The 15,238-nt window shown below is 66.4% G+C and overlaps 1 protein-coding gene across 2 annotated transcripts; it reads right to left on the minus strand.

The window, feature by feature from the left end:
* Nucleotides 1-1,678: 1,678 nt before the first annotated feature.
* Nucleotides 1,679-11,344, minus strand: LOC138825390 (F-box/LRR-repeat protein 16). 2 transcript variants are annotated; one of them, XM_070019871.1, is made up of 6 exons: nucleotides 11,116-11,344; nucleotides 6,018-6,616; nucleotides 3,795-4,303; nucleotides 3,461-3,545; nucleotides 3,194-3,257; nucleotides 1,679-2,933 (listed from the first exon to the last, which is right to left on the minus strand). In XM_070019871.1, exons 2-6 carry the CDS (start codon nucleotides 6,600-6,602, stop codon nucleotides 2,785-2,787), a joined length of 1,392 nt encoding a protein of 463 aa, XP_069875972.1. In that variant the 5' UTR covers nucleotides 6,603-6,616; nucleotides 11,116-11,344; the 3' UTR covers nucleotides 1,679-2,784. The 2 variants fall into 2 exon arrangements, with proteins under 2 accessions (XP_069875972.1, XP_069875973.1); XM_070019872.1 differs by lacking the exon at nucleotides 11,116-11,344 and adding an exon at nucleotides 8,049-8,145.
* Between the last annotated feature and the right edge of the window lie 3,894 nt (nucleotides 11,345-15,238).

Below are 15,238 nucleotides of genomic sequence, written 5' to 3' on the forward strand. Positions count from 1 at the left end.
CCCCCCCGTCCTCAGCCCCCCCCCCGTCCTCAGCCCCCCCCGTCCTCAGCCCCCCCCCGTCCTCAGCCCCCCCTCCCCGGTCCTCAGCCCCCCCCCTCCCCGGTCCTCAGCCCCCCCCCGTCCTCAGCCCCCCCTCCCCGGTCCTCAGCCCCCCCTCCCCGGTCCTCAGCCCCCCCTCCCCGGTCCTCAGCCCCCCCTCCCCGGTCCTCAGCCCCCCCCCTCCCCGGTCCTCAGCCCCCCCTCCCCGGTCCTCAGCCCCCCCCGTCCTCAGCCCCCCCTCCCCGGTCCTCAGCCCCCCCTCCCCGGTCCTCAGCCCCCCCTCCCCGGTCCTCAGCCCCCCCTCCCCGGTCCTCAGCCCCCCCCCCCGGTCCTCAGCCCCCCCCCCGGTCCTCAGCCCCCCCGTCCTCAGCCCCCCCCCGTCCTCAGCCCCCCCCGTCCTCAGCCCCCCCCCCGGTCCTCAGCCCCCCCCTCCCCGGTCCTCAGCCCCCACTGTCAGCCCCCCCCCGGTCCTCAGCCCCCCCCGTCCTCAGCCCCCCCTCCCCGGTCCTCAGCCCCCACTGTCAGCCCCCCCCCGTCCTCAGCCCCCCCCCGTCCTCAGCCCCCCCCCCCGGTCCTCAGCCCCCCCCTCCCCGGTCCTCAGCCCCCCCGTCCTCAGCCCCCCCCGGTCCTCAGCCCCCCCGTCCTCAGCCCCCCCCGTCCTCAGCCCCCCCCCGGTCCTCAGCCCCCCCCCCGTCCTCAGCCCCCCCCCGGTCCTCAGCCCCCCCCCGTCCTCAGCCCCCCCCGTCCTCAGCCCCCACTGTCAGCCCCTCCCCGTCCTCAGCCCCCACCCCCCCACCCCCCCCCCCCCCCGCCGCGTCTCCTTCCCAGACGCCGTCTTCCTTCTCCGTCCGCGGACCCGGCCGATCTCCCCCCCCAACCCCCGTGCGCTGGCGGCCGGGCTGGGCGGCCGGGGCGTTGGGGTCGCGGACGGACGCGCTGTCTCGGGCGGCCGGTGGCTCGCGGGGGGGGGGGGGGGGGGGGGGGGAAGGGGGTGCGCGAAGCCCGGAGCCGAGGCGGGGGGGGGGGGGGGGGGTCGGGAAAGCAGAGGAGGGGCCTGGCCTGGCGGGGACCGGGGCCGGTGGACGGGGCCTGGCCTGGCGGGGACCGGGGCCGGTGGACGGGGCCTGGCCGGGCGGGGACCGGGACCGGGGCCGGTGGACGGGGCCTGGCCTGGCGGGGGCCGGGGCCGGGGCCGGTGGACGGGGCCTGGCCTGGCGGGGACCGGGACCAGAAGCAATCGCGCTCTCGTTTTTACGACTTTTTTAATATATATTTTTATAAACAGGTCACGTGATAAAATAGCACAAGAAACACTTACCAAATATAAGGTTATATCTTCCGCATATACAGGAGAATGAGGTCGTTATGTACAGTAAGAAAATGACTTTAGGGGTTGGTTGGTGGTGTTTCCTCTCTCCCCTTGAATTTTCCTCGACAGTCATTGGAAGTGTCACAGCTTCAGTTGCATTAATACTTTGGGCAAATAAGAGAGCTGCCCCTCCCTGTCAGGGGCTGTGGGAGAAGGGGCTGAAGAGCGGGTTCCCCTGAGCCTGCCCTTCACTTCACCACCATCCAATCTCTCTCTCTCTCTCTCTCTCTCTCTCTCTCCCCCCTCTCTTTTCCTCTTTCCTCCCCCCCCCCCCCCCCCCGTCAGTCTCTGGCTCTCTGGTTACTCTCTTCCAACCAGATAGGGGTGTCCCAAGATTGAGTGTGGGCATATTATCTCCTGGGGCTCAGGGTTGGGTTGGAAGGGGTCCCTGCCCCTCCTCAGCAGTATACGGTGTGCCAGCATCCCCTGGACTTGCAGATGTCAGAGGTCACGGGGGGGGGTAAGAGGGGGTGCAGGGTGCTGGGGACTGGAAGATCAGTGCCAACCTGACCCTTGGCCAGGCCCCTCTGCAGATTCCACCTGAGGCCTAACCAGGGCACATGCAGTGCACTGCTGAGCCCTGAGCCCAGCTGGTGCCGGGCGGCCAGGTGTGGCGCCTGGCTGGCTTTCCAGCTTGTCTTCTTAGATGACCGTCCCGCGGGCGCGGGTCTGGACTGGGGCCTGCTGGATGAATGTTGACCCTTCCATGGCCACCATTGTCCGATGCTGTCCCGGCCTGGCCAGTGTCCAGGGCTTCGTAGGCCAGTGGGGGGGGGAGTGGAAAGGGGCTGGCCTACACAGTGCTGAGGGCAGGGGTGTGGAGGCCGCTCGGGTTGGGCGGCCAGGGAAGGGGCGTGGACCATGGCTTTGGCAGTGGCCTGTGTCACCTCACAACGCCCTGGTAGGACTCCAGGTGTGGTTCGGTGGAAGATGCGGGCAGCCCTTGGGGCTCATGTAGACCTCTGACCCCAGGAGACCCAGACCCCATCCTCCTGGGCCCTGCCCGGGATGGGGGGAAAGGAGGAGCGGCGGGAAGCAGGGTGTGGGGGGGAGGCGGTACGGGCTACTCCGCCCCACCCCAGGGCCATGCCCCCGCCCCGCCGAAGCGGGCAGTGATGGCGGCGGCTGTGGCATGGTGGAAGGCGGGCGTGCAGTGCGGGCACGAGGGGCATGCACAAAGTCCCCGAGTGTGTGTGTGTGTGCGTGCGTGCGTGGGGCTGGGTCCGCCACCCCCTGCCCCGAACGGGGCTGGGAGAGGCGCTGAGGGGTGGGGGAGGCGCAGGGCATCCCTGGCTCAGCCCGCCTCCCCCACCAAGCCAGGTCCGGGACCAGCGGCGTTGGGAGAGAGGCTGGACGGTGCGCCGCATCCCCGGGGGCTACTCGATCACGAGGCAGCGGGGCAAGTGTTGGGAGAAGTACTTGAAGAGTTCGGGTGTGGCCCCGGGGCAGTTGGTCAGCTCCAGTTCCTCCAGCTCCTGCAGCTGCACCAGGCCAGACAGCCCTGCGGTGGTCAGCAGCGGGCAGCCTGCAGCCAGTGGGAGCAGAAGAGCCGCTCAGCACCAGGCTGCAGGGGGTGGGGTGTGAGGGGCAGGGCACGCACAGGGCCAGGTGGTGTGCAGGTGTGCCGGGGGCAGGCTCAGGGGCTGCGTCTGCGGGACCGGCCTGGACGCCCCAAAGCCTTCCTCTAACTGGGACCCGGGACAAGGCAAGCCATCACCATCACCCTGGTGTGAAGCTGGGCCCCAACAGGCCGAGGGCGGGGGTGGGGGCCACTTTGAGTCTCACCTGCCAGAGACAAGAGACGCAAACTCCTCATAGCCAAGAGGTGCTTCAGCCCGAAGTCCTGCACCTGGGGAGGGTGGGAGGGAGTGAGCGGGCTGCTGGAGGGGAGGAGGCGGGCCCTGCGTGAGACGTCCCCAGCCCCCGTGAGTTAGGACTGGGCTGCTGGGTGTGGAGGGACCTGGGCCCTTGGGGGATGTGTGGGAGCAGGGCCGGGACTGTGGGCTGTCTGCCCGCGTCCCCCACCCTGCCGCCTGGCCCCGACCCCCATACCTGGCAGCACCATCGCAGGTAAAGGCTTCGGAGGGACGACATGGTGGACAGATAGCTGAGGCCGGTGTCGGTGATGCGAACACACCTGTGGTTGGGCCAGGGGAGAACTGCCCGACTTGGTATCCCTCCCTCCACCCCCTTTCCCAGAGAGCCACTGGCGCCCACCCCTCTTCCCTCACAGGGACCAAGCCCCGCAAGCTGCCTCCCTCCTTCCCCAAGATGGGGCTTAGCCGACCAGCTACTCTGGGAGTTCCACACTGGACGGTGGTACCCAGGCCCGGGCTCCCGGCCGGACACGCTCCCCGCAGCGCCCCCGCCTGGCCCCAGCGCACACCTGTCGAGCACGAGCTCCTCCAGACGGTGCAGGTCGCAGGCCACGTACTCGAGGGCCATGTCCGTGATGCGCGGACACCAGGAGAGGTCCAGGCTGCGCAGCTTGCGCAGGTTCTCCGCAACGAGCTCCACGCCGTCGTCGGTGACCTTGGAGCAGCCCGAGAGGCTGAGGGAGGTGAGGTTGGGCAGGCTGTGCACCACGTTGACCACGCCGTGGTTGGTGATCTCCCAGCAGGAGAGCAGGCGCAGCGTGTGTGTGCTGTGGCCCTGGCGGGCCGTGAAGTAGGCCAGCGCCGTGTCCGTCACGTGGTAGGCCTGCAGGCTCAGCTCGGCCAGGTTGGGCAGCAGCTGGGAGATGGCGGCGATGGCGTCGTCCGCTACGTTGATGCAGTCGCTCACGCTCAGCGAGGTGATGCGTGCGCTGAGGCTGGACCACAGGCCCGCCTCCGTGAAGTCATTGCAGCCCGACAGCTCCAGGCGCACCACTCCCTGCATCTGCTCCAGCATCACCTGCGGGGGTGGGGGGGTTCAGGGGTCCGCCAGGTTGGCTCGCCCCTGCCCCACGCCCCCCACGGGGCGCAGGGAGGGCTGCTGCGGCTGTGGCCTCAGGGGAGGCCTGAGGCAGGGGTCTGCAGGGCTGCTTGCAAGGCTGTACTTCAACAACGCTCCAGAAGAGGGAGCACAAGAGGCCCAGAAGCCAGGCCCAATTCGGAGCTGGTTTGAATGCTGGAATTACAGCTCAAAGCCAGACGCCTGTGGCTCATGCGTGTCATCCCAGCCACTCACGAGGCTGATAGGAGGACTGTGGTTTGGAGCTAGCCAACACAGTCAAAACGGGGAGACCTCCAGTTAACCAGTAGAAAGCCAGACACAGAGTGGCACAAGTGAATGATAGAGCACCATCCACAAGCAGAAAAAGCTGCATGAGTGTGAGGCCCTGAGTTCAAGCCCCAGTACACACACACACATACAACAGTACATGCACATATACAGCAGTACACACACACACTCCATGCACATGCACACAGCAGTACATATACACAGTGCACACACATACACAGCAATACACACACTGCAGCATTACCCATATACAGCAGTACACACAGTACATGCACATACACACGGCAGTACACACAGTACACGCACATACACATGGCAGTACACACAGTACACGCACATACACGTGGCAGTACACACAGTACATGCACATACACATGGCAGTACACACAGTACACGCACATACACGTGGCAGTACACACAGTACATGCACATACACATAGAGCAGTACACACAGTACATGCACATACACATGGCAGTACACACAGTACACGCACATATGCGTGGCAGTACACACAGTACACGCACATACACATGGCAGTACACACAGTACACGCACATACACACATATACAGCAGTATATAAAGTACACGCACATACACGTGGCAGTACACACAGTACACACACATACACATGGCAGTACACACAGTACACGCACATACACACATATACAGCAGTACATAAAGTACATGCACATACACATGGCAGTACACGCACATACACACATACAGCAGTACATACAGTACATGCACATACACGTGGCAGTACACGCACATACACGTGGCAGTACACACAGTACACGCACATACACATGGCAGTACACACAGTACATGCACATACACACGGCAGTACACATAGTACACGCACATACACATGGCAGTACACACAGTACATGCACATACACACATATACAGCAGTACATAAAGTACATGCACATACACACGGCAGTACACATAGTACACGCACATACACATGGCAGTACACACACTACACGCACATACAGCAGCACACATACAGTTTCAAGGCTGGCACACTACGGCTTGAGCCATGCTTCCATTTCTGGCTTTTTGCTGATTAACGGGAGATAGGAGAGTCTGGAGGATTTGTCTGCCTGGGCTGGCTTTGATCTGATCCTCAGATCTCAGCCACTTCCGTAGCTAGGCTATAGGTTTGAGCCACCCGCCGTATCATTCCTGCCTTGAAAATCCGGCCCGTCTTTGAGCAGGGATTCAGCTTGGTGTGAGGTGTCTCATGTGGCAGCCGGGCTTCTCCACACACAGCCACTGTTTCTCCTTAACCCATCTGAGCTGGGCCTCGTCCCTCCCCACACACAGGGCTGCCGACTGCGGCTCAACCCCCTGCCCTCCTGGCCAGTTTGGAGACCCACCTCTAGGCCAGCGTCGGTGATGGTGGAGCGCTTGAGGCTCATGGCCTTCACCCCCTTCTTGGAGAGCGCGTAGTTGTCGATGAACTCACAGATGTCCAGGTCAGAGACACCGACCAGGCAGAAGCCCTCGAAGCCTCGCACGGCGAAGCCCTGCAGGCTCACGAACTCCTTCTCCCCGCCGGGCAGCACATTGTACAGCTCCTTGGCGTGCAGCACGGGTGTGAGGCCGGCCCAGAACTTGGGCTGGTAAAGCACGCGTCGCCAGGCCTTGCACACCTGAGCTAGCACACACTTCTCGCACGCTGAGAAGTACCAGAAGAGGCTGTTGAGGATCTTCTCATCCGTGGCCAGTGGTGGCCGCTCTGCGGGGGGGCCCCCAGCCAGAGCGGCCCGGGACAGCGGGGCAGCCAGGCTGGGCGGGGGGAGGGTCGGAGCGGGCGGCTGGCAGGGGCGGTTCTTGGCGGCCGGCGTGCCCTTGGTGATGCTGGCTGCTCCCAGGCCATTGGGCTGGCCGGGCAGCTTCACCAGGCCATTCCGAGGCAAGCATGGAGGCTTGGGGTCACCGTCGACACCCGGGCTGGACATCTTCCTGGAACTTTCTGTAGACAGGTGGGGAGAGGGAAGTGAGTCTGCTGGTCTCTGGGGGCCGCGGAGAGCTGTGTGCCCCCTCCCGCCCCCCACGGCTCCTGCCTCTCCCTCCTGAGCGCACAGAGTCCACGGCCAGGTGCGTGCGCCAGGGGCCAGGCCCGTGCTTACACTCCGTGGCTGCACGAATGCACCCTGCCTGGCAGCAGCCAACGGCAGTTGCTGGCTTCTCCCCCGGCCCCCTGGAGGGGCTCAGGCATCTCGTCTGAGAGTCATGTGGCAGCTCCCGAGGACCGTGGCACCCACAGAGGCTCAGGACTCACCCTGAGAAGGGTACCGTGGGCGCCGCCGTCAGTCCCCCGCCAGCACTAGGCAGCGCTGTGCTAAATGCACCCACCACCCAGAAAAGGAAATGGAGGCGGACGCCAGGTGGATTGCTGATCAGATCAGACAGCTAAGCGGTAGAGCTGAAGGTTGGACAGGCGTGGGCTGAGAAGCTAGAGGGGTCTCCTCAGGCAGGGCCATCCACCCCCAGGCTGGGTCTGGTACCTGCCTGTGGATGGCAGGCCGCACAGAGGGTAATGGGACCCCATGGTGCCAGTACCATCTGTCTCCCTTTCCGGTTAGATATCCTTGTTTCCACCTCTCCACAGCATGCAGGAAGGAGGCAGGGCTCTGAGAGGGGGAGTCTAGCCTTCTCAGGCTCAAGCCCCACACTTCGGACCCCACAAGGGCTCCATGTTGAGTGTGTGGCCTTGGCTAGCCACTTCCCTCCTCCGGTGGCAGAGCTGGTCACAGGGGCCTGACTCACAGCCTGGCTTGGAAAGTGACCTGGGGGTTACTCGTGTCCCCAGAGTAAAGCAGAATCTGCCTTCCCAGGGCTGCGGGTGACTCGGGCTGGGCCAGAGCCCATGTTCCGGTCCCTGGTCTCCCATGCCAGAGTTTCAGAGGCTCCCCTTCCTTCCTCTGGCTACGGACCGTGGCCTCACACAGCCACCACGGGGGTGTCTTAAAAGGCCCCCGAGATCTTCCCAGCCCCTACCGTGGGCCTGGGGCTAGGCAGGCCCTCAGAAGAGAGGCGCTCACGGCTCCTCTGCGGTTGAGGCTCTCTTCTGAAGGGCAGGGCTCAGCGAGCTGGGACGGAGGCGGGAGCCACCAGGAGACGGGACCCGGCCCTGCTCTCCCCATCACCAGGCCCAGAGGCTCGAGCCCTTGGGAGGCCGTCCTGTCAGCACGCCGGCCCTGGAGCGTGTGCAGATCACAGGGCTGACCTCCCTGGGTCCAAAGGTCCTGCACCCCGCAGCTGCAAGCCCTCTCGTCCCCGCAGGCTGGCCAGGCCCTCAGTGCTATCTCCCTCTCTCCCACACCTTGGCTGCACCTGTGCTATGCTCAGCAGCCCGCTGGTGGACGCGGGCAGCGGCTGGCCGGCACCCACACCCCTCGCACCTTGGGGAAGCCATCTAGCTCAGTCCTGCGTGGGGTACGAGCTTGAGGCTCAGGGGAGTTTAAGTTTGTGTCCCATCGCGGAGGAGACTGAAGCCAGGGGTGACCCCAGCTCCCTGAGCACCAGCCCTGGGAAGAAAAGAAATAGCAGGGCTAGGCCTGCGACCCCCACATCCCAGACACACACTTCTGGGGATGGAGAGGCGATCCCAGCCTCAACACTCCCCGCCCCCCCACGCCCAGGCCGGCCCGGATGCCCACTGTCCCCATGCCGGGCGCAGCACCATGGACAGCGGCATGCTGGGTGCTGCGGGGCCGGCGGCACCGAGGACAGCGGCTCGGCAGGGAGGGGAGGGGAGAGGAGCCTAGAAGCCCAAGAAGGATCCCCGGAGGTGGCGGAGGCGGCGCCAGGGGAGAAATAATCCAAGAGCGGTGCTGATTTAGGCTGAACGTGCTTGCAGCGCAGGGCGCACGTGGCTTGCCCGGCGGGGAGGGGGTTGCACGTGGACACCCAGGGCCTCCGTGGGCCGGCCCGCACGCATGGAGGGGAGGCCGCAATGTCCATCCCAGCCCCGCACCCTGGGTTCGAGCCGCCGCCCCTGCTGCTCCCACACCTCGCATCCAGCGTGCTGGTCGCAGTCCTGACTGCTTAACACCTGGAGAACCCCTGCCACATGGCACAAAATGGCCCAAGACTGAGGCTTTGGGAGAAAGGTCAGCCCCATCCAGTAGGAGACCAGGATCGCTTAGGGAAGACGCCCTGACCCAGCAGGACGGCTTCCCGGCTGACTGCCCACACATGGGCCAGCATCACAACCGCTCCGCCAGTCCCCAGCCCCCACCCCTCCTCTAGGCACATGCCTTCCAGCCCTTGCTGGGAAGCCAGCACCCCGGACAGCGTCTGCCTCTCCTGGCCACCTCTGTTCCCCCTTGAGAACAGATGCCACCACGGAGGTTCTGACCGCTGCTGCACAGCGGGCGAGCGACAGCCGGCTGAGGAGCCCCAGGACAGCCACATGGATGGCCAGCTCAAGCACTGCAGTCTCAGGGTGACAGTGGCCAGCGTTCTAGGGGAGGGAACCCACTGGGCTTGGGACTGGAAGACTGCCTCTGCCCTGGGGGCTTGGGGTGGAGACACCTGCGTCTCCCTTTGGCTAAGTTCCCCTTCGGAGCTGCAGGGCGAAGCAAGCTGGCTGCCCGCCCACTACCAGAGGAAAGGGACGGGAGCTAGGGGGAAGGCAGGGAGGAGGAGGTCTCCCCTTCCTGCCCTGGCTGACTGGGAGCAGGGAAAGCAAGGACAGAGATTTTTCCATGTCACAAAACTACGACAGGCCCAGCCGCCCGCCAGGCTGTCAGATGCCCAGTGCTCGGAGCTGGCCTGTCCTGTATGCTGCTTCTCCAGGATCCCGGCGGTCCCTGTGTTGTGGCTAGTCTCCGTTCACTGGCCTCACCCAGCGGGGTCTCTGCCGGGCACCTCTGCTCTCCTGCCAGAGGCTGGCGGCTAGATCTCCACTAGCGCCCCTGCCCCCCTGCCACCAGTCTGGGATCCCTCTCCCCGTTCCTCATGCCCCGTCTGCATTGTAGGCTGACCAGCCCCTCCTGCCTGCTGAGGCAGTGACCCGGTGACACGGGTCCTAGCCGCAACCAGGGCTGGGCTGACGGGCGGACGCGCTCCGACTGCCCTGAGACTCAGACATGTCCACATCCCGGCCACCGCGCACGTGTCAGCAGCAGTGCGATCCTCCCACCCCCGGCCGGAATGCTCTGTGGGTGATGGGATGGGAGCCCACGGCCCAGGGTGCTGGGGGGGGGGTCTTTGAGAGGGACTGGAGTTGATGCCACGGCTCAGGGACGTGGCATGGGCCCGGGGCTCATCTCCACCCTCCTGATGTTGAACCCCAGCTCTCGGGGCCCAGCCGGTGCCAGGGCCCTGGGCAGCTTCTGGGCGGGGGCTGGGATGGCAGCAGCCTCTTCCCGGCCCTCCACCCCGGCCGGCGCTCCCCGCCAGCCACGGCCGGCTGCCCTGCACGGATGGGGGCAGGATGGGCTCCAGCCTCCGAAAGGGGGGAGCCTCAGCTGGGGTCTGAGTCCACGGCGTGAGGGTGGCAGGGAATCGGCCCCCATCCCCCCCCTGTGTGCACAGCTGGGTGTGGGGGGGCGGGAGGCCTGAGGATGGACCAAGGGTGGGGAGGGGCAGCCCGCAGGGGGGCGGGGAGGGGAGGGGAGGGCTGGGGGCAGCGCTGTCCAGAGGCTGGGCCAGCGGGGCACTGGGCTCCAGAGAGCTGATGGGTCCACCCTCCTCCTCCTCCTCCTCCTCCTCCTCCTCCTCCTCCTCCTCCTCCTCCTCCTCCTCCTCCTCCTCCTCGCCGACATCATCCTCATCCTCCTCACCCTACTCCTCCTCCTCCTCACCCTACTCCTCCTCCTCACCCTCTTCCTCTTCCTCCTCATCCTCCTCGTCATCATCCTCACCCTCACCCTCCTCATCCTCCTCGCCCTCAGCCGCCCGCCCAACCTCCCCCGAGGCCTAGGCCCCGCCCGAGCGCGGCGCCTGCTCCCCCGCCTGCCCGCGGGGGCTCCCCGGGCCGGGTGCGGGGCGCGGCGCAGCCCACGGGGACCCCGCCCGGGGGCGCCCGGAGCTCGGCGGCTGGCGGGGCGCGGGGCCGCGCGCGCTCACCCGCGGCGGGGGGCGGCGGGCCGGGGCCGGGCGGGGACTGCGGTTACGTAAGGCGGCCCGGGCCCCCCGCCGCCCGCCCCGCGCCCGGCGGCCTCCCCGCGCCCCGCGGCCTCCCCGCGCCCCACGGCCCGAGGCCTCCCCGCGCCCCGAGGCCTCCCCGCGGCCTCCCCACGCCCTGAGGCCTCCCCGCGGGCTCCCCGCGCCCCGCCGCCGCCCCGCGGGCTCCCCGCGCCCCGCGGGCTCCCCGCGCCCCGCCGCCGCCCCGCGGGCTCCCCGCGCCCCGCCGCCGCCCCGCGGGCTCCCCGCGCCCCGCCGCCGCCCCGCGGGCTCCCCGCGCCCCGAGGCCTCCCTGCGGCCTCCCCGCGCCCCGCCGCCGCCCCGCGCGCGCCTCACCTGGGCGCGGGCTCCTGGCTCATACCCTGCGGTCCGCCGCGCGGCCTCGCGTCCCGGGCAGCCCGGCGCGGGCGCCGCGGAGCGCGGAGGCGGCTCCGGTCCCGGCGCGGGGCGGGCGAGCAGGGCCCGGCCGCGCCCCGCCCCGAGCGCCCGGGCCTGGCCGGGCCCCCGCGGCCGAGCCCGGAGCGGAGCTCCCCGGTGGGAGAGGACCGGGCGCCCGAGCCTCCCACCGGGGAGGCCGAGCCCAGATAAATGAGGCCGCGGAGCCGGAGCGGAGCGGCGCCGCCTCCTCCCTCCCCGCGCCCTCCGCCCCGCGCGCCGCCCCCGCGCGCCGCCCCGCGCGCCTCGCGGCCCGCGCCGCCCGGCCCCGCGCGCGCTCCCGCCGTCCGACCCAATCCGCGCGGGCGCCGCGGCCCGGCCCCGCCCACCGGCGCGCCCGGCGCCCGCGGAGACGGACCGACCCGGCCGGGCCGCCGGAACCTCGGCCGCGCCTCCCGAGGACCCGACCAGCCGGCCCCGAACCCGCGGGCGGCGGAAGAGGCCTGGGGAGGAGAGCGCCAAGGCCCCGCGGTCCTGGCGCGTCCTGTGAGCGCGGGGCCGGGACGGGCGGCCCCGTCCGGGGTCTGGGGTCTCCCGGGAGCCGGCGCAGCGTTAGGGATCCGAGGTCAAGAGGGCGGAGCAGGGTCCGGAGGATCGGGACGCACGCAGCGCCGGGCGCGGGCCCGGCCGGGTTGGTAGAGCCGGGGCCGGGCGTTGCGCGGCCGGCCCGGCCTGTCACAGCCGAGCGCGCGGCCCTGTGTGCGGGGCTGGAGCTGCTGTCGCTAGGATGCGGCCGCCAGAGCTGGGGCGCGGACGGGGCTGGCCCACCGTCCGCTGCCTTAGACGCGAGCGCCTCAGCCAGCCTCAGGCAGGCTTGCGGTTGGGGTGGGCCGGGGCGGAGGAGCACCTCCCAGTGCCCCGGGTGGGCCAGGACAGCACGGGAGGAGGACAGCCAACGGGTTCCCACCCGCGTCCCGCACCTGCCAACCTCCCCTCCCTCGCGCCCTCCCCCAGGGAGCAGAGTTATTGGGTGATGCAGGCAGGGTCCCCGCTCTCCCCGGGCCCTGCCCCAAGGGTCTGGCGTTGGTCCCTGGTCCCAGGCCTCAGCCTGTCCCTGGCACGGCGGGCCGCAGGGCCACACCCCTCACCTGAGACCCTGCCACCTGGAGGGAACTCAGCGCCTCACACGCTGCACCTGCTCCGCTGTGCCTTGCCTGCCGAAGTCTTTTGGTTTTTTCTTCATAGGTTTGAACTCTGGGCCTGGGTGCTGTCCCTCAGCTCTTCAGCTCAAGGCTAGCGCTCTACCACTTGAGCCACAGCGCCACTTCTGGGTTTTTCTGCTTAGGTGGTGCTGAGGAGTTGAACCCAGGGCTTCATGCATGTGAGGCAAGCGCTCTACCACCGAGCCACCTTCCTGGCCTTGCCAAAGTCTTGTGACCAAGACCATTTCTTCCCCAAACACCCGTCCTTCCCAGCCTGCACCCGTGGCTGGGCGGCGGCTCTGAGCGGCACGTAGCCGCCCAGCACGGCACGCAGGGCCCTCAGCACATCGGTGGGGAGTGCGGCAGCAGGAGAGGTTGCCCACAGCTGGTCCTGGACCCCCTTGGGTGGGGAAGCGCTGACGTCCCTCAAGAAGCAGTTCTGGTGTGGTTCCAGTCTCCCCCGGGGACATGGGGCTGCTCAGCCCGGCTCCCTTCCCCGTCCCTGTGGGGGGCTGCTGCAGCATCTCAGTCAGGGCCCCCGTCACCGGGTCACCCCTGACCCGGCATCCTCACCGCTGCCCCTCCTCTGCAGCACCTCTCAGGTGGAGGACCGGCCGTCCTCCACATGGAGCGCTCCTCCCCGGAGCACCCCGTGTCCAAGGAATCGTCCTGGTCTATCATGTTGCAGGACAGATGTGTTGGAGGCCCAGAGGCTGCTGCCAGGTCTGGTCCTGCGGCGACAGAGGGCTTAAGGGGGACACAGTCACATTAGGGAACAAACAGCACCCCATACCGTGGGCGTGTATGTCGTGGGGACACAGGACTGACTGTGGGTGTGTCTGGGAGGACTCGAGTAGAATATGTGCCCAGAGCCGCGTGCCTGGGTGGGCCCTCAGGTATCCCCCCTCGCTGAGCCCATCCTGGGAAGTGGGTCTGCTCCCTATGGGGGGGCCTCCTTTCAAGACCAAAGTGGGGTCTGGGAATGTGGCTCAGTGGTAGAGTGCTTGCCGAGCACGCATGAAGCCCTAGGTTTGATCCCTCAGTACCATACAAACAGAAAAAGCCGGAAGTGGTGCTGTGGCTCAAATGGTAGAGCTTTCACATTGAGCTGAAGAGCTGAGGGACCGTGCCCAGGCCCAGAGTTCAAACCCCATGACTGACAAAAAAAAAAAAAAAAGCCAGAAGTGGCGCTGTGGCTCAAGTGGTGGAGTGCTAGCCTTGAGCAAAAGAAGCCCAAGGACAGCTCTCAGGCCCTGAGTTCAAGCCCCAGAACTGGCAAAAACAAAAAAACAAAAAAACCAACAACACGGATTTGTTGAAACCCTTTTGTAACAACAGATAATAAAAACAGGGCTGGGAAGGTGGCTCAGTGGTAGAGAACTTGTCTAGCACACATGAAGCCCTGGGTTCAATTCCTTAGTACTACATACACAGAAAAGGCCAGAAGTGGTGCTGTGGCTCAGTGGTAGAGCGCTCGCCTTGAGCTGAAGAGCTGAGGGACAGCGCCCAGGCCCAGAGTTCAGGCCCCACGACCGGCAAAAACAAGAAAGACCAAAGTAGTTCATCCTGGGCCAGATGGGCCCCTTGCTCACTCTACCCTGCCACTGCCCAGAGCAGAGCCTGGGGCAGCAGGTGGTACACCAGGCTGTGAGTGTTTGGCTGCCTGGATTTCTCCGTCGCCAGAACTGGTGTCCACCGCTGTGTGTGTGGTCGGCTGACCACGGCCACGGGGGCTTTCCGCCACCCTCAGCCCTTGCTCCGGCCTGACCTGCCCCTGTCAAGGCTGAGGATGACTCAGGGCCCAGCTGTCACCGCAGCAACGCGCGTAGCTTAGTGATGGCGGTCTGGTCTCCTAGCAACGGCCGTCTCCTAGCAATGGATATTTTCCCAGCCCTGGCTGGAGCAGCAGCTATTTTTAGCTCAGCTGCAAATCAATCGGCAGCTGCATTTTGGGCTTCTTGAGAGACACAAGGTGTGGGGGTGGGCTTCTTAGGCAGACAAAAGGAGCAGAGGTAGGAACCTTGGCCCGGGGGCCAAGACAGAGGAGCAGTGGGAAGGGGCCCGGAGGAAGTGCAGGCCGCGTGGAGGTCACAGCCAGGACCATGGACTGCCTGAGGCCTCCACAGGCCAAGTCAGCAGGGTGACCAGGCCCGTGCTCGGGAGCGTCCTGGCGGCTCCGTCCTTAGCTGAGGACCCACCTTCCCCCCCCCCAGGCTTCTGGCCTCTTCCGGACCAGCTTGAGTAGCAGATGTGGCCAGTGGGAGGTGCCACGGGCTCAGGGATGCAGCCGGGACGACCACCAGCCACCCATGTTGCTGCTCACCTGATGCTGGTAGACGCTGAGATCCGCGTAGGGAGGTCCTGGACAAGGGGGGAGGGGGGGACCTGAGCATTCTCTGCTTCCTTAGGGGCGCGTTCCATCCAGCCCAAACTCAGCCTTGACCATTGGGCCTGGTCACAACCCACCAGCTACTTTTTTTGGGGGGTCAGTCATAGGGCCTGAACTCTGGACCTGGGCAGCTGTCCCTCAGCTCTTCAGCTCAAGGCTAACGTTCTAACATTTGAGCCCCAGCGCCACTTCTGGCTTTTTGTGCTTATGTGGTGCTGAGGAATGGAACCCAGGGCCTCATGCATGCAAAGCAAGCGCTCTACCACTGAGCCACCTTCCCAGCCCCCAGGCTGGCTTTGAACCACGATCCTCAGATCTCAGCCTCCTGAGTAGCTAGGATGACAGGCGTGAGCCACTGGCACCTGGCTCACCATCTACTTTTTGTGGTCCAGGTTTACTCAAAGTTCATGTGGGGTCTTCAGCACTGGGTCTCCCATGAACGCCCCTGGCTCTTGGTGGTGTCTCCTGGGAGTTCCCGCTAGCCTAGCCTCTA

This window comes from Dipodomys merriami, unplaced genomic scaffold (genome assembly GCF_024711535.1).
Source record: "Dipodomys merriami isolate MVZ:Mamm:240054 unplaced genomic scaffold, mDipMer1.0.p SCAF_137, whole genome shotgun sequence".
NCBI classification, from domain to species: domain Eukaryota; kingdom Metazoa; phylum Chordata; class Mammalia; order Rodentia; family Heteromyidae; genus Dipodomys; species Dipodomys merriami.

What these genes read in the sequence shown, in the direction of transcription:
- LOC138825390 (XM_070019871.1), bottom strand. Translation starts at nt 6,602, where the DNA reads ATGTCCAGCCCGGGTGTCGACGGTGACCCCAAGCCTCCATGCTTGCCT. An exon ending in ACCTGCGATGGTGCTGCCAG is followed by an intron (nt 3,258 to 3,460) that starts GTATGGGGGTCG and finishes CACCCTCCCCAG; the next exon opens with GTGCAGGACTTCGGGCTGAA. An exon ending in GCGTCTCTTGTCTCTGGCAG is followed by an intron (nt 2,934 to 3,193) that starts GTGAGACTCAAA and finishes CACTGGCTGCAG; the next exon opens with GCTGCCCGCTGCTGACCACC.